Source organism: Phyllobates terribilis, unplaced genomic scaffold (genome assembly GCF_046119375.1).
Source record: "Phyllobates terribilis strain yellow unplaced genomic scaffold, ASM4611937v1 Scaffold_5__5_contigs__length_657084704, whole genome shotgun sequence".
Lineage (NCBI taxonomy): Eukaryota > Metazoa > Chordata > Amphibia > Anura > Dendrobatidae > Phyllobates > Phyllobates terribilis.
In genome coordinates this window covers 153761820-153782955 of record NW_027362765.1, presented here as the reverse complement: position 1 = coordinate 153782955, position 21136 = coordinate 153761820, and the positions used below count along the sequence as shown (strand labels likewise).

At 43.1% G+C, this 21136-nt stretch overlaps 1 protein-coding gene across 3 annotated transcripts in view; it reads left to right on the top strand.

The window, feature by feature from the left end:
- SLC35B1 (solute carrier family 35 member B1) overlaps positions 1-17984 on the top strand; it is a 29483-nt gene extending 11499 nt beyond the window's left edge. For all 3 annotated transcript variants that reach the window (XM_073683226.1, XM_073683225.1, XM_073683227.1), the window contains 7 exons: positions 1298-1431; positions 2981-3011; positions 7085-7245; positions 9179-9305; positions 11403-11509; positions 11936-12089; positions 17748-17984. In XM_073683226.1, coding sequence (XP_073539327.1) covers positions 1298-1431; positions 2981-3011; positions 7085-7245; positions 9179-9305; positions 11403-11509; positions 11936-12089; positions 17748-17800 — 767 coding nt within the window. In that variant the 3' untranslated portion in view covers positions 17801-17984. The remainder of the gene's footprint in view (positions 1-1297; positions 1432-2980; positions 3012-7084; positions 7246-9178; positions 9306-11402; positions 11510-11935; positions 12090-17747) is intronic.
- The last annotated feature ends 3152 nt before the right edge of the window (positions 17985-21136 follow it).

Here is a 21136-nt window from a genome sequence, read left to right as displayed (position 1 = left end):
TGGTGTTCTTGGGGTAATGAGCTGTGTTGGTTTGGCACCAGACATAGCGTTTACTTTGGTGGCCAAAGCACCTTCCTTCATACATTTGGGGAGTTTCCCATACCTTTTGGCAAACTCAAAACAAGCCTTACAATTTGTGTGGAAGAAAAGGCTTTTTTCTGTCCACTCTTCCATGAAGGCCACCTCTATGGAGTGTACGGCTTATTGTGGTCTTATGGACAGATACTCCAGTCTCTTCTTGGGAACTATGCAGATCTTTCAGGGTTACCTTTGGTCTCTGTGCTGCCACTCTGATTAATGCCCTCCTTGCCCGGGCTGAGAGTTTTGGTGGATGACCCTATCTTGGCAGGTTCATTGTGGTACCATGTGCTTTCCATTTGTTGATAATGGATTTGATGGTGCTCGGGGGATCCTCAGAGATTGGGATATTTTTTTATAACCCAACCCTGACTTGTACTTCTCAACAGCTTTGTCCCTGACTTGTTTGGAGATCTCCTTGGTCTTCATGGTGTTGCTTGGTTAGTGGTGCTTCTTGCTTAATGGTGTTGCAGCCTCTGTGGCCTTTCAGAAAAGGTCTGTATATACTGACAGACCATGTGACACTTAGATTGCACACAGGTGGACTTCATTTCACTAAGCATGTGACTTATGAAGGTAATTGCTTGCACCAGAAATGTTTAGGGGCTTCATCGCTAATGAATACATATGCACATGCCCCATAAATTTAATTTATGCCAATATTTTCTCACTTTACCAACTTGAACTATTTAGTACTGATGCATCACACACAAATCAGATTACAAAAATATTTAAACACAGGTTGTAATGTAACAAAATAGGTAAAAAGCCAAGGAGATGAATACTTTCGCAAGCCACTTTATATACCTCATTGTTCAATATTTTCCTCTAAGTTACCCCGATGGTTAAGCATTCAAAGGGTTATCAATATCTGGACAAGTTAGCACCTGCCCCTCAAAGTGATAATTTGCCGAGTTGGGAATAACTCCTAATGGAGTGGCCATGCCTCATTTTTTTGGAGGCGATTTCTCAAAACTGCAAATACTGGAGCTTCTTTACCATAAAAAATATCATGGCTGCCAAGTCTGACTTCAGCAAATCATTACAGTTCCTCCATAGGCTCTATTTAAAGGCACTGTATACGATTAGAAAAAAAGGTTTCCCAATTTTCAGTCCGCAAATTGCCAATAGGATAAAGCTGCCATACCAGAAACAGCCATGACACGAGTGTGGCGCTGTGTGATGGGTGTACACTGACTTCTGTTATGCTCTTTTGCAGTGATTCAATTCTTTGATGCTAAGGGTAAGCCTGACCGCACTCAGAGCTGGCTCTATGCTGCCTGTTCTCTCTCCTACGTTGGGGCCATGGTGTCCAGTAATTCAGCACTCCAATATGTGAACTACCCCACACAGGTGAGTTATGTCTTATTGTAGTCTGCCAGGGGAGGCGCCTCTCTTGTCAAGTGGCTTTCCTCTCTGGTTCATGACGTGCATGCAGCAAGGCAACCCCTCTAATGGGAACCTGTCACCAAAAAACAAACAAAACACTATTAACCTGCAAATATCGGGTTAATCTGCAGGTTAATAGTGTTATTATGCTGCCTGCAAGTAGCCTAACACTGCGGGCAGAAAATGAACTTTATTCTCCCCAGCAGCGTTCCCGTTTCAGTTACGGGGGCAGCGCCGGCTCTGGTTTAGTCACTGTGCTGTAACTGTCCCCGGCCCTGACTGATGCTGGCCCTAATACCGGGGGGCGCGGTTACAGCGTCCTTTCTGTATACTCAGCCGTGGCTGGAACGGAAACACTGCAGGGGGAATAAAGTTAATTTTCTCCCTGCAGCATTCGGCTAAGTGCAGGCGCCGGGCAGCATAACAACGCTATTAACCTGCAGATTAACCCCATATCTGCAGGTTAATAGCATTTTTTTCTGGTGACAAGTTCCCTTTAAGTAAGTGTTAAATTCTGATTTAATCAGGAGGCTGAAGCGGCATTTACACTGAAAGATTGTTGTGACCCAGTGTTCTTTAAAAGGCTTGTTTCCTGATAATATTTCAGTGTAAACAGGCTGCCGATCACTCAATGAAGGGGCAAAACGCTCGTTCATCAGGTGAAATGATCTTGTGTGTTGCACAAGATGTGGTCATTCTCCGCGGTGCATTGTCCTGTGTAATCAGAGCTCGCACTATGGCAGCCTATGGGCACTAGGTGAATTTTACAGCTTGCTCAGTGCCCATCGGTTACTTTGGTCTGCCTGTGGAAACAGGTAATTGAATGACCGAGGATGGTTTAGTGCGGCTGGTCAGTCCGTGTAAACGACCCCTGAGAAAGCATTGACGATTGGTTGTAAACGATGCCATATATTTGTTTGTTGCCCACCGTATTATTTTTTTTTTTTTTGATTAGGGGGGCAGATGTTGTCCTTAGTTAATTAATGTTCAATTTTATATTGGTCATCCAATCAAAAAGGAAGTATAGCTGCTTAATTATAAAAATGTAACCTCTTTATTTCAAACATATCTTCAAAAATGTAAAAATCAGCAGAAGTAGCAAAGAAACCCACAAACCAGGTATCATATGGTAACTATCTAGAATGTTGTAGGCAAGATATAATAAGTCAGAAAGTATAAAAACAATAAATAAATATAAGGACAAATGTCCTTTTAGTATATCTTTACAGTCTGTGCCTTGTTTGAATAGTATTTACTCTAAAAACACTTCTAATTCTTCTGTGCATTGCATTGGATGTGGCTGTAGCCTGTTAATTCACATGCCGCGGGTCACAGGGGGTTAATCGATAACTCCTACTCTGAATAATGAGCTTCTTTCTCCCTGGGGGAGGTTGTAACCAGGTGTCCTAAAATGCATTCCTTGTCTCTCCCCTGTGGCAATTCTAGCGTCCAAAAACGATTTTTTTCAAAAAATTTTTATATGTTTCTTTACAGCTTTTGCTTTGTTTTGTAGGTGTTGGGGAAATCCTGTAAGCCTATCCCAGGTAAGGAGATCTGCTGTGCTGCTCCCATGTAGGATAACCTTCAGTCCTCCGCAGAGTCGCTGTGCTGACGCTCTGCCCTTTGGGGGATATGCCTGCCGTAACCCAACACCCGCTTCTTTCCTGTCTTCTTAAAGTCAATACATTCGCTTTGACCTTTGCCGGAACATGTGCCTGTGTACTAAAATAAACCTCCCGTGTCTGCACGCGTGCTGTTGCTGTATACTACGCTGTATACTGCTGCAGGTCTCTGTGTGCTTGTGTAAATTTACATCATAAAGACTCGGCTATTACTAGGTTCCTGCAACCAGAAAGAAATCAGACTATAGAGAGAATCTCTTGTTTCTTAATTAAAGGGGTTCTCTCATTACTGTTTGACCCCCCCCACAATCAGTTGTTATCTGGGTGACACCTGGCAGTGTTTCCTGCAGCGCTAGTACAGGAGAAAGCAAGTATTAAACAGTGCCCATGCAAATCTGTGGGTTTTCTGTTCTCCAGAGCGAGAGACGCTATCTATAACTTTTCTCCAGTCCCTAAGCAGAGGACCCCACCTCTATTCTCTGATACATCTAACAAGATGAATGAGAATATGTTTATATACATAGGACGACCCCTTTAGAGAGGGGCTGGTGGAAAAGTTAGTTATACTTCCTAATTGATGTCACAAGGTGTGAATCTCTGTGACATTTTTTAGGATATGTGATAGGTGGCTCTAGAGTTCTAGTCCTCTTCCTCTCTGAAGAGGCTATTTGCTTCCTTGTTTTCTAACCTCTTTAAACTAAGGTCCCCAGAGATCACCAGAATGATGAGACCATGGCAGCCGACTGATCGCTGTGCCCCCGTGTGCATTACAGAGAAAAAACACTATTAACCTGCAGATATGGAGATAATAAGGTTAATAGCATTACTAACCTGCCCGGCGCCTGCACTTAGTCGAACGCTGCAGGGAGAAAATTAACTTTATTCTCCCTGGCAGCATTTGGGTTTCAGTCACAAGGGAGTCATTGGGGCTGGCTGTCAGTCAGTGCCGGGGGCGCAGTTACAGCCACCGTTTGCTCTATACTCAGAGTGGTGACTGAAACCGGAACGCTACTGGGTAGAATAAAGTTTATTTTCTCCCAGCAGCATTCAGCTAAGTGCAGGCGCCGGGAAGGTTAGTAATGCTATTAACCTGCAGTCTAACCTCATATCTGCAGGTTAATAGCTTTTTTTTTCTGGTGACAGGTTCCCTTTAAAGGGGCAAATGGGCTTTAAGCATGGTGTATGAGTCTTGTTTCCATAACAGATGCGACATGAATAATGTACCCCAGTGTGTCATTACATGGGGTAATTTTTCCTCATATGTTACTGTCTCTAATGCCACTTATGACAGTAGATCATTTAAAGGGAATTTGTCAGCAGTTTTTGCTATTTAATCTGAGAACAGCATGATATAGGAGCTGAGAGCCTGACTCCAGTGATGTCACTAGGCTGTTTCAATAAAATCAGTGTTTTATCAGCAGAAGATTATCATTACAGGACTAGGTGTCTCATGCCTCTTAGTCAACTGCTCTGTATAACTCCACTCCCTACCATTGATTAGCACCTTGTTAACAATGCAGAGTGTACACAGAAAGCTGCCAATCAGTGGTGTGGGCGGGGTTATACAAGGCTCAGCATTCAGAGCACTGCTAGATCTGCAGCAGAGATAACTGTGACTATCAAAATGACAGCAAGCAGCCCAGCGAGTGACACATCGATGGAATCAGAGTCTCTGTCCCTGCATTATGCTGTTCTCTCATTACATGGCAAAAACCTGCTGACAGATTCCCTATAAATGTGTTGACCACCTCTTAGGGACATTTTTTTTACTTAAATGTATGTAGTTTGGGCTAATAATAGTAATTATAAACATTTTTTTATGTAATTGGGTTTCATTAAGAAATTGCACCGTTTGCTTTCTATAGTGTTTGTGTTGAATTATCTATTGCAGAATGAGTTAACTGAGGTGAGAATCAGTGAGCTCCTGATGGTTTTAATAAGTGTGTAAGGCTATGTGCCCACGATGCAGAAATGAAGCAGAAAATTTCTGCAGCGTTTCTGCATCTCCCTGGCAGAAAAAACGGATGCAGATTGTGCATGCTTTTTTCCTGCAGAATACATAGGGATTCACATGCGTTTCCGCATGTGGACTGACAAGCACTTTCCAGGCGATAGCATCACTTGGAAAGTGCTTGACAACTAGGTCACACTATATAAATACATGCAAATGGCATAGATTTATACAGTGTGACCGTAAAAATAAAAAAAATAAAGCTATACTTACCCCCGATCCCCCGCCGCGTGTGCTGTCGCGCTCCTTCCTGGTTCCTTTCTGGCTTGCCGGCATCTCGCGAGACAGCCTGCGGTCACATGACCGCGACGTCATCTCAGGTCCTGGAAGGAGAAGCGCTGCAGGGGCCGCCGGACAGGTGAATATAAACTTTATTTTATTCTTTTTTTCACAGGTACAATGGTACCCAGGTCTGGATGAGAGTCTCTTCTCCTCCAGAACTGGGTACCATCCGCACATTGAAACGCATATTATCCGCTTGTACAAATGTACAGACACGGATTCTATGCGTCTCAATGCAAGTCAATGGCGGCGCTTCCGCAAAATTAATGAACATGCTGCGGATTTATGAGCGCTGCAGAAACGCTGCCGAAAAATCCGCAGCATGTGCATTGACATTGCGGAATGCCATTGGGGACCATGTGGTGCGGATTACCATGCGTGTTTGATGCGTTTCCGCTGCGGAAATTCCGCAGCGGAAACGCATGAAAAACACATCGTGTGCACGCAGCCTTACTTTATCTGTCTTTTTCTGAGTTGCTGTCAGCTGATTGATGACCACAGACCACATCACAGCTGAATGTGCAGCGACACAGACTGTAAAAGCCAAACGGTGCAAGTGTTTTAAGGCTAAGTGCCCACGAAGCAGAAATGCTCTGGATTTTTTCTGCATCTCCCTGGCAGGAAAAACGTATGCGGATTTTACATGCGTTTTTCCTGCCAGGTGGAAGCATTTGTCAAGCGTTTTTGCATGCATTTCTGCATGCGGGTTATCAAGTGCTTTCCAAGCGATTTTAGCATCACTTGGAAAAGTGCTTGACAACTTGGTCACACTATATAAATCCATGCAACCGGCATGGATTTATATAGTGTGACCAAGTAATAGTTAAAAAAAGAATAAAAATGGTAAAAAAAAAAAAAAAAACATTATACTCACCTTCCGATGGCCCCCGGTCTCCTTCTCCGGTGCATCCGGTGTCTTCGGCTGCTCGCGGTGGTGTGAAAGGACCTCCCATGACGTAATTTAGTCATGTGACAGGTTACGCAACTGCCGACGTCAGCGGTCGCGTGACCTGTCACATGACTAAATGATGTCATGGAAGGTCCTTTTACACCACCGCGAGCAGCCGAAGACACCGGATGCACCGTACAGGAGACCGGGGGCCATCAGAAGGTGAGTATAATGTTTTTTTCAATTATTTTAGTTTTTTTTTTTTTTTTTTTACAGCTACTATGGTACCCGGGTCTAGAGGAGAGTCTCCTCTTGTCCAGACGCAGGTACCACCCGCGCATTGAATCGCTTAATATCCGCATGTGTACATGTACTCATGCGGATATTATGCAAGTCAATGGCGGCGATTACGTCGCGTTTCCGCAAAATGAATGGACATGCTGCAGATTTTTCCGCAATGATGATCCGCAGCACAGCACATGCGGATTATCATTGGGGATCATGAGGCACATATTACCAAGCGTTTTTTAAGCGTTTTCGCTGTGGCAAAAAAACGCTTGAAAAATGCATAGTGGGCACGCAGCCTAATAAAACACAATTGTAAATATGATTTTTAGACACAAATATATGCCTCTTGTTCTTTTTTAAAAAAAAAAAAAAAATCAAAGGTGTACTACGTGTATGGACCCTTCACTTCTATGGTTTTTGGGTTGGCGGTATTAACCAGACCTCCTGCTCGTGTCCATTGCAGGGTGTATTGTAGAATATTCCTGTTTTTAATAAAGATGTTCTCTTCTTTGTGTTTCTCTCCAGTTATGCTCTTAGGAGTCACCGTCCTCCGGAAGAAATACCCACTGACCAAGTATTTGTGTGTCCTGCTCATAGTGATGGGAGTAGCCCTATTTATGTACAAGCCTAAGAATACCGGTGCCACCGGTGATGACCATGTGTTCGGCTATGGAGAGCTGCTGCTGGTACAGTATGGCTATTTTGGGGCATTGATCATGATGAGCTGAAAATATGGCCGGTGTCCTTATACCATTAGTGTTGTTTTCTGCCTACCTTATCAATGATGGAGTGAAAAAAAACAACACAGTCAAGTATTAGGCGTCATACACACAGGATCACTGTATGAATCCAAAATCAATGGTGGCATATGCTATCTAAGGGGAAACATTTCTCCTTGTGTTGAGCGCCAAGTCGACATAAGGAGAATTATAGGCCATGCAATGCTGCTCTGGGAATTTCAATATGCCAATATCCTTTTCTCAGCGGAAAAGGACAGGAAGTGTAGTGTCACTTATTGGGTCTAGCAACCCTAAAAGTTGGTACACCTTAAGAAAAAAAATCCATAAATTCAATTTCCAGACAAGTGTTTTGCCCCTCATTAGTGAAACTAGGAGGACTGCATATTTAAATTCACCTGGGAGAATTGCATAGCCCATACGTCTCCCTTTGCCGACTGGCCACTCTCCACAAAGAGAAACTTTACCCCTTACATCCCTTCAGTCTCTTACCCAGCCATACTAGTCTTCCTGCTTTGCACTGATGAGGGATAAATACCCTAAAACATGGGTCTGCAAATGGAGCATCTGGTTTGTCTTTTTATCCTAACTCGTGTGGCCCTTTGCAGAGTCGTTACTGACTTTTTAAGATTGCTATCTCAAATAGGTGGCGCTAGAGTTCAAGTTCTTTTTCTTATGAAGAGGCTGCTTGCATATACAGTGGGGAATATAAGTATTTGATACACTGACTATTTTGCAAGTTTTCCCACCTACAAAGAATGGGGAGGTCTGTAATTTTTATCGTAGGTGCACTTCACCTGTGAGAGACAGAATCTAAAAAATAAACCATAAAATCACATTGTATGATTTGTACATAATTAATTTGCATTTCATTGCAGGAAATAAGTATTTGATAAAATAGAAAAACAGAACTTAATATTTGGTACAGAAACATTAGTTTGCAGTTAGAGGTCAGACGTTTCCTGTAGTTCTTGACCAAGTTTGCACACACTGCAGCAGGGATTTTGGCCCACTCCTCCATACAGATCTTCTCCAGATCTTTCAGGTTTCGGGGCTGTCACTGGACAACAGTGAGTTTCATCTCCCCCCCAAAGATTTTCTATTGGGTTTAAGTCTATAGAGACTGGCTAGGCCACTCCAGGACCTTGAAATGCTTCTTACGCAGCCACTCCTTAGTTGCCCTGGCTGTGTGTTTCGAGTCATTGTCATGCTGGAAGACCCAGCCACGACCCATCTTCAATGCTCTTACTGAGGGAAGGAGGATGTTGACCAAAATCTCGCAATACATGACCGAATCCATCTTCCTTTCAATATGGTGCAGTCGTCCCGTTTCCTTTGCAGAAAAGCATCCCCAAAGTATGATGTTTTCCCCACCATACTTCACAGTTGGGACGGTGTTCTTGGGGTTGTACTCATCTTTCTTCTTCCTTGATCAAATACTTATTTCATGCAATAAAAATGCAATTTAATTATGTAATAATCATACAATGTGACCTTGTGGATATTTTTTTTTTTTTTTTTTAAGATTCTGTCTCTCACAGGTGAAGTGTACCTACGATAAAAATTACAGACCTCTCCATTCTTTGGAGGTGGGAAAACTTGCAAAATCGGCAGTGTATCAAATACTTATTTTCTCCATAGTATAGCTATATGGTGCTATATACGATCTTGTGTGGGTGACATATGCAGGAGTCCAGTCATTTATACACAGCGGTATCTGTTCCCACTTTCCTTAGGCTGTCTCTCTGCAACTACCACCAGAAAGTAAAGGTACCTCCAGCATCATATGGCTGGTCATACTGATCTGTTGTGCCCCATATCCAATATTTTAGCACGATCCTGGGAGTTAATGTTGTTGTTATCTTGTATCATCTTTTCCCAGTTGCTCTCCCTCACGTTGGACGGACTGACCGGAGTCTCTCAGGATCACATGCGTGCACATTACCAGACTAGCTCCAACCCAATGATGTTTCATATCAACCTCTGGTCCAGCTTATTTCTAGGAGCAGGTAACCAAGTCATGTTCTATATTCAGTGTCCAGGAAACCTTTTTGCTGGCACCTACAGTTGTTTTTTGGGGTTTTCCATTGCTGTCTGTAGAAGTTTGTCCCTCTCCAGTAACATCTATGGGAGTTATGACCAAAGTGACATCCTCTACATCAGACCTGGGCAAAGAGTGCCCCACAGCTGCACAGTGCCCTCCATCTGCATCCACATGATGCAGACAGTGGTGAATACATTGGTGGAGGAGGGGCTGCCGGCGCCTTCTTCCACAAATCAGCGTGAGACAGCTGGTGCCATGATGTCATTTCATCTTGTCTGTTATGCACTGCAGAGAGTCAGTGCATCGGAGACGGGAGCAAAGGCAGAGCGCTGGGTAAACGGGAGCGAGATCAGCATGTGGTGTATCTTTTGTTTTCTTCATGTGTATGGGATATTTGTATGTATATAGGAGGCTCTGTGGGGGCTCACACTGTATATATGGAGCCTATCTGGAGCTCATACTGTCAAAAACATGAGAAAAAGGAGTTCAGAAAAGCTCAATGAAAAAATTACAATAAATTAAAAACAAATAATGAGGTTCCAAAACTTGGTCACTGGTGAAAGAAGTGGTGACGGGCTGGACAATATTATCTCTCAATATAGGGTTTACAATCTCCTACATAAGTTGTATATGTTTTCATGATGTATTGGCATCCTCTCACTCCATATATTATCCCATATAACATATATATTTTTAGGTGAATGACATACAAATAGTTGCTATATCATAATAAGGGGGCATTCACAAACCACATTAAATTAACATACTAACTATAATTATTTTATATTAATTGTTTTACTTAATATTGAGCAGAATCAAGTATGCAGACACCCCCCTATATACAGCTTGAGCCCCCACATAGCCTCCTGTATACAGCATGAGCTTATCTTGCGTGTATACATAAGCTATCATTCAACAGTAAACACATCAGGCGTATGTGAGCAGATAGTTACCCACAGTAATGTCTATAACAGTGCTGCACCATTGCCCCAACGCGCCTTTCACCTTACTCGCTTCCTCAGGGGGCTCATACTGTATACTGTATATAGGAGGCTATGTGGGGTCTCATGCTGTATATAGGGGGGTATCTGCAAACTTAATTCTGCTAAATATTAAGTAAAACAATTAATATAAAATAATTATAATTGTGTTAATATTCATATTGAGCAAAATTAATTTCAGCCTATTGGGTCATCTCTCCACAACAGTCACGGTCTCTCATTTGGCCCCTTGGGAAAATTAATTGCCCACCCCTGCTCTATACTGATTCATAATTGTCACTTTGAGGTGGCAAGCACTGACCCACAGGCCCTTTTCACATTAAGTGGTGATCCTGCCATCTATTGGGCATTTATGATGTATCCTGCATGCAGTACCAGTTATTTGCACGTTGTAGAGGAACTTCAGTGCAGTCTATAGAGGAGCGTCATTGTGCTCTGGCTGAGAGCTTTGTCCACCATATAGACTGCAGAGTAGATCTAAAAGCATGTGATTAAGCAGGGCTAAGCTACAATGCCTGATACAGCCTGCAGACAAGTGTGGCGCTATTATCTTGAATAAGACACATGTTTTTCTAGTTGTATATTTTTACATATAGGCATTTTCCATGTACCCTTCCTTCTATATTTCCATGCTGACTGTTGTGCTTCTTGTATATAGTTTGGGGTTTTGCCACAGTTATATATGCTCTATAACAGTAATCTACCCACGTATAAAAAAAAATTTAAAAAAAATTGTATTCTAGGATATGGTATCCTACATATATCATATGCAGCCAGAAGGTGGCGCAAACGCACACCCACATGGCTCTGAATATTCTCTAGAATTCTTATTTAGAAACCCACCTATGTAATCATGTATGTATCAATGCTTTGTGATCTGCTATACCTTATCCCGGGGTCGTGGACCTTTATCCGCATTCGGTTGGAGATCACGGCTTCATCCCATACACGTCTGCACTTTGCAGTGTTTTGTAGGGAGCAGTGACAAGGCGATCCAGGACAGTGCATGCACATGGTACCTTGCTGTAAATCAGACTCTAATTGGTGTTTCTCCACCACAGGTATTATATTTACAGGAGAAGTATGGGAATTCATAAGCTTCACTGAACGGTACCCAAGTATCATCTACAACATTCTGCTCTTCAGCCTGACCAGCGCCTTAGGACAGGTAAGTGCATTATCTGAACATTGGGGGAACATCTTGTGCTCCAGCGTCTTCCTGGTAAGCACCACGTGGTCGTTTTATCGTCTGTTTGCTCCAAGAAGGAGGCTTGATATAAAATGTGTAGTGTCCTTACGTGACATCACCATTGCTGCTGAGAGCTTCACCAAACCCCACCTCTGACTGTAATATTCATGTTGTCCAAACACTTCTTATTAAAGGGTTTGTCAGGAATAGATACAAGGATCCTTCTTTTTTTTTTATTTTCTTTATTTCAAAAATAGCGCTACTCTTGTCCATGAAGGCTGAGTCTGGTATTGCAGCTCAACCCCAATCGGTTCCATAAAGGTGAACTGCAACACCACATATGACCTTCATAACAGAATGGTGTTGTTTTCTGTCTATTAGAATGACCTTCACTTTTTCCTATAGACCTTCATCTTCATGACCGTGGTCTACTTTGGTCCTCTCACCTGCTCCATCATCACCACCACCCGGAAGTTCTTCACCATCTTGGCCTCTGTAATTCTCTTCTCCAATCCGATCAGTGGCTTACAGTGGGTTGGCACGATGTTAGTGTTTTTAGGTAAGTGGCAGGATCTTGAAAATGAGACTAGACAGGTCAAGTTTTTTTTTACAACTACACACTGTTTAATGTCAAGACCAAGGCTGTTTTCATACTGCATTTTTGTCCTTAAAGGTTTTGTGTTATGTTTCAAAGTTAGTCCCTATCTATGGGATATGGGCTAACTTTCTGATCTCTTGGGATTCACACACTATAACCCCCAATGTTCCTGAGAACAAGGTTCTGGGGGGCTCCATGTGGATAGAACCGAGGTCAAGCATGCATTGCACACCTCTGCTCCATTCATTTTCAATAGGTCCGCCAGATGTAGCTCACCAGCAATCCCATTAGGAATGAATGGAGCTTAGGTGTGCATGCTCGACCTTTGCTCAATTTATGCAGGGTCCTTAAGACCATGGTTCTCAGGATTAGTGGGGGGGGTCTCAGTGGTTCGACCTCCAGCATTCAATAATTTAACCTATATTCTTATGGATAGAGGATAGCTTCCAAACTTGCGACAACCCCTCTGAATGGAAACATCTAGAAAATGCCCATTGTGTACCTGTTTTAGTAAGGCGACTATGGATGCCATATTGTTGCATCTATGCCCTGTAGGAATCCAGTGTTTAGGAACGTATTATTTTATGTGATACCGCTGTATGGAATAGTACAGCTCCACTGATTCATAGTATACTGCAGAGAAGACGGGGACCCTAGCGTATACAACTTCGCGGAAGCTCTGGAGCAAATTCAGAGAAGAGCTACCAGAATGGTGACCGCTCTGCAAACCATGTCCTATGAGGAACGGTTACAGGATTTGGGAATGTTTAGCTTGCAAAAGAGAAGACTGAGAGGAGACTTAATAGCTGTCTACAAATATCTGAAGGGATGTCACACTGTAGAGGGATCAGCTTTATTCTCATTTGCACAAAGAAAGACTAGAAGCAATGGGATGAAACTGAAAGGGAGAAGATACAGATTGGATATTAGAAAAAACTTTTTGACAGTGAGGGTGATCAATGAGTGGAGCTGGCTGCCACGAGAGGTGGTGAGTTCTCCTTCAATGGAAGTCTTTAACCCCTTAATAACATCTGACGTACTAATACGCGTCTGTGCCCTGGGACTTAAGAGCCAGACCCGTATTAGTACGTCATCGCGATCGCGCGCGCACACAGGCTGTGCGGGCGCGATCGCCGCCGGGTGTCAGCTGATTGTCACAGCTGACACCCGGTACTATGTGCAGGGAGCGGTCCTGCACCACTCCCAGCACATTAACCCCCGCGATGCTGCGATCGAAGTCGATCGCGGCATTGCGGGGGCAAGGGGAGGTGATCGGCGATACTCACCTCCTCTTCCGGCTTCCAGCGCAGTCTGCAAAGGCTTCCCGGGTGTTGCCATGACGACCCGATGTCGTCATGACAACATCCGGGTCACCAGAGAGCAGGAAGATTGCTTGGACATGCGCAGTACATCTCCAAGCAATCTTCACACTGTGCATTTCTGACAGCCTTCATGGCATAGGGATGGTGCTCCATTCCTGTGCCATGCAGGCGATCAGAAAAAAAAAAGTGAAAGTCCCAGAGTGGGACAAAGTAATAAAGTGTATAAACTGTGTGAAAGTGGGAAAAAAAAAAAAAAAATGTGCAAAAATATTATAAAAAAATAAAAAAAATAATACACCAAAAATAAAAATATAATGTACCCATCAATAAATATTATTATAAAAAAAAAACAATAAAAGTACACATATTTGGTATCGCCGCGTCCGGAAAAACCTGACCTATAAAACTGTCCCACTAGTTAACCCCTTCAGTGAACACGGTAAAAAAAAAAAAAAAAAAAAAGCAATGCTTTATCACCATACCGCTAAACAAAAAGTGGAATAACACGCGATCAAAAAGACGCATATAAATAAAAATGATACCGCTGAAAACGTCATCTCGTCCCGCAAAAAACAAGCCGCCATACAGCTCCATCAGCCAAAAAATAAAAAAGTTATAGCTCTCAGAATAAAGCGATACTAAAAAATATTTTTTTCTATAAAATAGCTTTTATTGTGTATAAGCGCCAAAACATAGAAAAATGATACAAATGTGGTACCGCTGTAAACGTACTGACCCGAAGAATAAAGCTACCTCATCAATTTTACCACACGCGGAACAGAATAAAAAAAAAAAAAACAATTCCTGAATTGTTGGTTTTTGTTTATTCTGCCTCCCAAAAATCGGAATAGAAAGCGATCAAAAAATGTCACGTGCCTGAAAATGGCACCAATAACAACGTCAAGTCATCCCGCAAAAAACGAGCCGTCACATGACTGTCTGCCAAAATCTGGAAAAATTATAGCTCTCAAAATATGGCGATGCAAAAACTAGATTTTACAAAAAATGCGTCTTTTAGTGTGTGACAGCTGTCAGTCATAAAAACCCCATATGATTCTGGCATTGCTGTAATCACACCGACCCGAAGAATAAAGTCGTCTAATCACTTATACCGCACAAGGAACGGCGTCAAAAATAAACTCTTGGGTTAGGATTGGGTTTGGGGCTAGGGTTGTGCTGGGGCTAGGGTTGTGCTGGGGCTAGGGTTGTGCTGGGGCTAGGGCTAGGGTTGTGCTGGGGCTAGGGCTAGGGTTGTGCTGGGGCTAGGGCTAGGGTTGTGCTGGGGCTAGGGCTAGGGTTGTGCTGGGGCTAGGGCTAGGGTTGTGCTGGGGCTAGGGCTAGGGTTGTGCTGGGGCTAGGGTTGTGCTGGGGTTGGGATTTTTTTCAAAAGTAAGAAAAAAAGATGACGATATGGCGACTAGTGTTGAGAGCAAGTGCTCGCTACTTGAGTTTGCATCGGGTGCTCTGGTATGCATTGAGTATCGTGGGTATTTGAGTGACATGCTCGAGTCTCTGCCCCATATGCTTCGCGGCCAAAAAACTTTACGGGGATTGCCTGCCATGCACGAGCGATCCCCGCATGTTTTTTTTTGGGTGTCTAATAACCGTGAAACATGCGGAGCAGGGACTCGAGCATGTCACTCGAGCACACGCTGTACATGGTGCATACCTGAGTACCCGATGCAAACTCAAGTAGCGAGCATTTGCGCTCAAGAATAATGACAACTTATTCAATATGATGACCTAATGTAAACAAATTCTGTGCCGTACCTCTGGGTTCAAAATGTTCACTATACACCTTAATAAAATCCTTGAGGGGTATAGTTTCCAAAATGGGGACACTTGTGGGGGAGCTCCACTGTTTAGGCACATCACGGGCTCTCCAAACGCGACATGGTGTCCGCTAACAAATTGAATGGAAAATCGGCTCAAATTGTTAGCGGACGCCATGTTGCGTTTGGAGAGCCCCTGTGTGCCCAAACATTGGAGCTCCCCCACAAGTGACCCCATTTTGGAAACTAGACCCCCCAAGGCACCTATCTAGATGCATAGTGAGCACTTGGAACCCCTAGGTGCTTCACAAATTGATTCGTAAGAATGAAAAAGTGTTTTTTTTTTTCATTTTTACGAATCAATTTGTGAAGCACCTGGGGGTTGCAACTGCTCACTATGCATCTAGATAGGTGCCTTGGGGGGTCTAGTTTCCAAAATGGGGTCACTTGTGGGGGAGCTCCAGTGTTTGGGCACACGGGCTCTCTAAACGCAACATGGTGTCCGCTAATTATTCAAGCAAATTTTACAATCAAAAAGTCAAATTGCGCTCCTTCCCTTCCGAGCCCTACAGTGCGCCCAAACAGTGTTTTTTCCTCAAATATTGGGTATCTGCGTGCCCAGGGGAAATTGCACAACAAATTTTGCGGTCCATTTTTTCTTGTTACCCCTGTGAAAATAAAAAAAATTGGGTCTAAAGTAACATTTTTGTGAAAAAAGTTAAATGTTCATTTTTTTCTTCCACATTCAAAAAATTCCTATGAAGCACCTGAAGGGTTAATAAAGTTCTTGAATGTGGTTTTGAGCACCTTGAGGGGTGCAGTTTTTAGAATGGTGTCACTTTTGGGTATTTTCTGTCATAAAGACCCCTCAAAGTGACTTCAAATGTGATGTGGTCCCTAAAAAAATGGTTTTGTAAATTTTGTTGGAAAAATGAGAAATCGTTGGTCAACTTTTAACCCTTATAGCTCCCTAACAAAAAAAAATTTTGGTTCCAAAATTGTGCTGATGTAAAGTAGACATGTGGGAAATGTTATTTATTAACTCTTTTGTGTGATGTATCGCTCTGATTTCAGGGCTTAAAAATTCAAATTTTGAAAATTGCAAAATTTTCAAAATTTTCGCCAAATTTCCGTTTTTTTCACAAATAAACGCAAGTGATATCGAAGAAATTTTTCCACAATCATGAAGTACAATATGTCACGAAAAAACAATCTCAGAATCAGGGGAATACGTTGAAGTGTTCCAGAGTAATTACCTCATAAAGTGACAGTGGTCAGAATTGTAAAAATTGGCCTGGTCATTAACGTGCAAACCACCCGCGGGGCTTAAGGGGTTAAACAGAGGCTGGACAGACATCTGTCTGAGATGGTTTAGTGAATCCTGCATTGAGCAGGGGGTTGGACCAGATGACCCTGGAGGTCCCCTCCAACTCTAACATTCTATGATTCTTAGCCACATTGGCCTTTATCCATTGATCAGGGGATCTATGGATCTGTTAAACACTCCAGGAGCTTTTCAGGTGCATACAATAATTGGAAATAAAAAGAATCTGAAAAGACCCCAAGCAGCGTTCTCTTAAATAGTTATGAGAGAACTAAAAATGGAAGACCTGACACATTTGTGAACCGAGACTACAGAGATCCAGAAGTTCAAGTATTAGAGAATCTTGTAATCTGTTATTTCTTCTGCCTACACTAGGTGGCAGAGTGGAGCAGGGGAACTGCAAATTCCTGGCAGATCAATGACTGGCTTCATACTGGTTGTGACAGTCCAGAGTCAGTGGTTTATTGATGGGATCCTGGACACTGCCCTGCTCTTGTTGGAGGTTGAGCTTGTGCACAGATATCTGGAAGTTTCTTATAATAACAGAAAGCAGTTAAATGATATGTTCACCTTTTTAAAAATATTATAGATCTTGTATTACAGCAGAACGCAGCTTTCCGAATCTAACAGGTCGTTAGTGGAAACAGTCAGTAAGGCAGTAGCTTAATTGGGCTAGAGTGCAGCAGGCAGTTCTCCGCTATTATATAATGTATGGTGTAAAGGTGACACTCCCCAGAATGCGAATCAGCAGAACAAGCTCTGAACAAGCAGCGACTGTCAGGAGATTACAGGCATCTGCAGAGTGTAGTATTCTGGTGACGAACGTCATTTTACTGTATATGAAATACATTTCAGGCCTTAGCTCTTTGTAGTGAAATTAGATAATTTTTGTTCCTATGCCCCCAACATGATCTGCAGAAAACGAATGCTGAGCCAGCTGGTGAGTGGTGCCGTGCCAATGTGTAATCTGACCCTGCTGATGTTACTGGTCACTTAACAGTGCCAATGTGCAATCCTGCTAATGTTTCTGCCTAGTAATATGGGGAGGAGGTAGGGGTTTAGGAATGTGTTGTCAGCCGGCCTTGGCACACACTGTCCGACAATGAGCCACCAGCACCTACTCATGCTATATGACAGTATAGTGTGCATCCGTTCCCACTCTCTTCCTGCCACACTCACCACTCTGTTTTGTTTTCCACAGGTCTAGGACTGGATGCCAAATTTGGCAAAGGATCCAAAAAGCCGTCCCACTGATACCCTTTTTACAGGAGCCTTCAAATGACGTATTCAGACCTCACTCACTGTTTGTCTATAGAAATGTGTTTTTTTTTGTTTTGTTTTTTTTTCTATTTTCTGATATGTGAAACTATTTTATTAATGACGGAAGGGCTGAAATTTTAAGCTGAGCGAGTGAGAGTATTAAATGCGGGAAGATGGAGCGCGTCTCTTTGCCTTTTACTTCTGCTTGGTGTAACTATTGTGCAGCAGCAGATCCTCCATTCCCAGATGCCCAAACAGTGCCCATCTCTAGTAAGTCGCCAGCCTATCCCCTTTAATAAAAGATCTGATGAATATTACAATGCAGAGGCGCCAGGCTTCAGCTTGGCTCTGAATTGTACCATTTGCATAACTGCGGCTTCAAAGTTGGAGAATCGGGCCCTCCGCAGACTTCACCCACCGCACATAAAAGCAGAGGGAGCAGCTGGGTAGAGTTTTCCATCTGGTGCCAACAGCCTTCAATCCTATCCCAGCCCCTGGATCTCATTAATACCCAGGCATGGCACAACTAGTCCGAGGACCAGTTTGGCTGCTGGCGGTGGAACGCGACCAAGGACAAGAAAGATTTAGAAGAAATAAGAGCTGAAGGAATATTAATAGACAGGCTGATGTTTTTATTATGGCTGGAGCCTGGCGGGTCAGAACTGGCATGAATGATGGGCATTTATAGCTAAAGATGTCGCTTAGAAGGTGCGACTCAAGACTTACTGCATTATTATACAGATATAACACTATATTGCCTGCGGAGCCGGAGCTTGAGGTCACCCTGTCGCTTTCGCAGTGAAAACTGGAGTAATATACGGAGAAAGTGTCAGAAGCCATTATTAATCCTTGACGTGAACCTCACATTTTTTAAAGAGGGCGTAACTAATCAACGGCTGTGCCAATTTATTTATAAGCTGGTACTTTTTTTTTTTTCCCCCTTTGGCACAATATACTGTTGTGTACGTAGAATAACATTTGTGTTGGCATGCCGCAAGTCATGCCAAATATGTAGATGTGTGGCATTTATATAGAAAGACTTATAGCAGCCAGTCACATTCCAGCTCTTAATTTATTAGGATTATGTAAAAATGCAGCTTTTTTTGCACTAGTTTTTAAAGTTGCACATGGTGAAAATATTCTCTTCCCCGCAAAGCGGCGCCACCATCTGTGCTTAGGAGGTTTAACCATGTACTGGAGGACCAGTCTAATTATTTATTTTTTGTCAGGCCATAAGACCCTTTCCATTGCAGTCTGTGGAGGGCTTAAGACCCGCATAGGTTGGATTCAGACCTACATAGGTAGGAAGGAAGACTATAACGTCCTGTTGGTCGGGAAAGCAATAATAGATATTGATAATTCTAAATATTATATTAAAACATACCGCAGTAATGTTGTACTTGTGTAGAATTTCTCTAGCATCTTATCAGTGGTGGGGTTCAGATGGGCTTATTTTAAGATTTGCAATGGATGGACTGACCGATTTTCTCAACCAAAATTACTGCTTCAAAGATTCATATAAGGCTCTAAGTTCGGGTTGGGAGACCTGTGTTCAGTTTGGCATTGTGATCTGTATACAGACCATGCAATATGCCTGTCTGCACCCCACCTACGGGTGCACGTTGTGGGTAAATTGTGAATTTTACTGTGGTGTTTTGCCACTACTACGCAGATTAGGGAAGAGCCAGACAGGCATATATCTCAGGCGAGAGCGACAGCGCAATGCTTGGACTGGCCAGCGGCTCTCTCGACCCGAGCTGATGGCTGTATAGAAATATATGCTTGGGTCGGGAGAGCCCCCAGCCAGTCCAAGCATTGTGTTGCAATCCTCGTCCGAGTTGTACGCCTGTCTGACTCTTCTCTTAGATTACCCTTCATACAACTGGTGCTTTAAACCTGCTTTATTATTAACCACATGGTGCCATGGTCATTGTTGACTTAGGAGCAATACCTTGCCTTTCCTCCACCACCCCTGATCACTCTGTCCGTGCGTTGCTTCCATGATCGTCCTGTCCAGTACAGAGTAGATTTGAGAGACTGCATCTTTAAGCTAAATCCACACTGCGTCTGTGCACGTAGATTACAGTGTACGTCAGGCACTTTTCCCAACATATACTGTAACGTCGCAGTAGGTGACAGCTCACCAGAAGGAGGTCGAAAGTGTAGTTTTTTGGCCTCCATTTGGCTGCTAAGTGCTTAAATACCTTTAATTTAGCTGTATAGGAAAGCGTGGCAGACTGCACTTTCTTGTACAGAGGACCTTGCATTGTATGTTTTGGTACAGTGCGTACCTTTGGTGAACAGGTGCATCGACCTCCATCCTGACTGCACAGTCATTGCCTCCTGCACCTACCCATGGGCACAGACGCACTGCGGACAACGCCAAACTCAACCATTGGACATGACTACATACAACTCTGGTTCAATTATATCCTAGTTTTTGATTCTCATAGACCACATGCAGTTTTGTAGACCCGGTGCACTTTTTTCTTACAGATTAAAAGGAATCTGGCCCCAGGTTTTGGCTACCTCATCTGACAGCAGCAATGTATCTCTTAGTTTACTGGGTGCAGCAGTTGTGCTACAATCCAATTTCTTAGGTGCAGCAGAGCTGTCTGCCCACAACAGGCTCTCTATGAACAATGTCTATGGACAGTGAGCTGCTTATCACAGGAGGGGGCGGAGTCGGCCTAGTGCTTGCGCGCCAGCTAGTCCCAGCAATAATAATGTCCTAGTGATAAAACCTTCACTGCAAGTAAACTGCACACAGCCTAATAAGTGACACATTGCTGAATTCTGTGTTTTAACCCCTACCTCATGCAGTCATCAGATTACATAGCAAAACCCTACAGACGGATTCTCTTTAAAAGATATTGAAAAAAAATTCCCCTTAACTGCATGTATTTTGGACTAAAAATCATTTTTGTAATTGGATTTCATTAAAAATTTTTGCATAACTTTCCCTCTATAGCTTCTGTGTTGTACTGTCTACTGCTGGCTGGCTGCAGAATGAGTTGACTAAGAATCCATTAGTGAGCTAATTTTCATGGGTTCAGCTGTTCTTGATCTCCTCTTTTTCTGAACTCTTTGAGCTGATTTCTGACCCCACGAAAGGGCTTTTTCACACGTCAGTATCTTTGGTACGAGTGGTAACAGTTTCCACACGTCCTGGAGACACTGACACAGGCAGACCTATTCAAATAAATGGATCTGTACACACATCAGTGTGTTTTCACGGCCCGTGTGTCCATGTGCCCCACACAGAGACAAGTCCTTTTTTTTTGCTGACACACGGTCCGCACAACGTACCACACAGATGACATCCGTGTG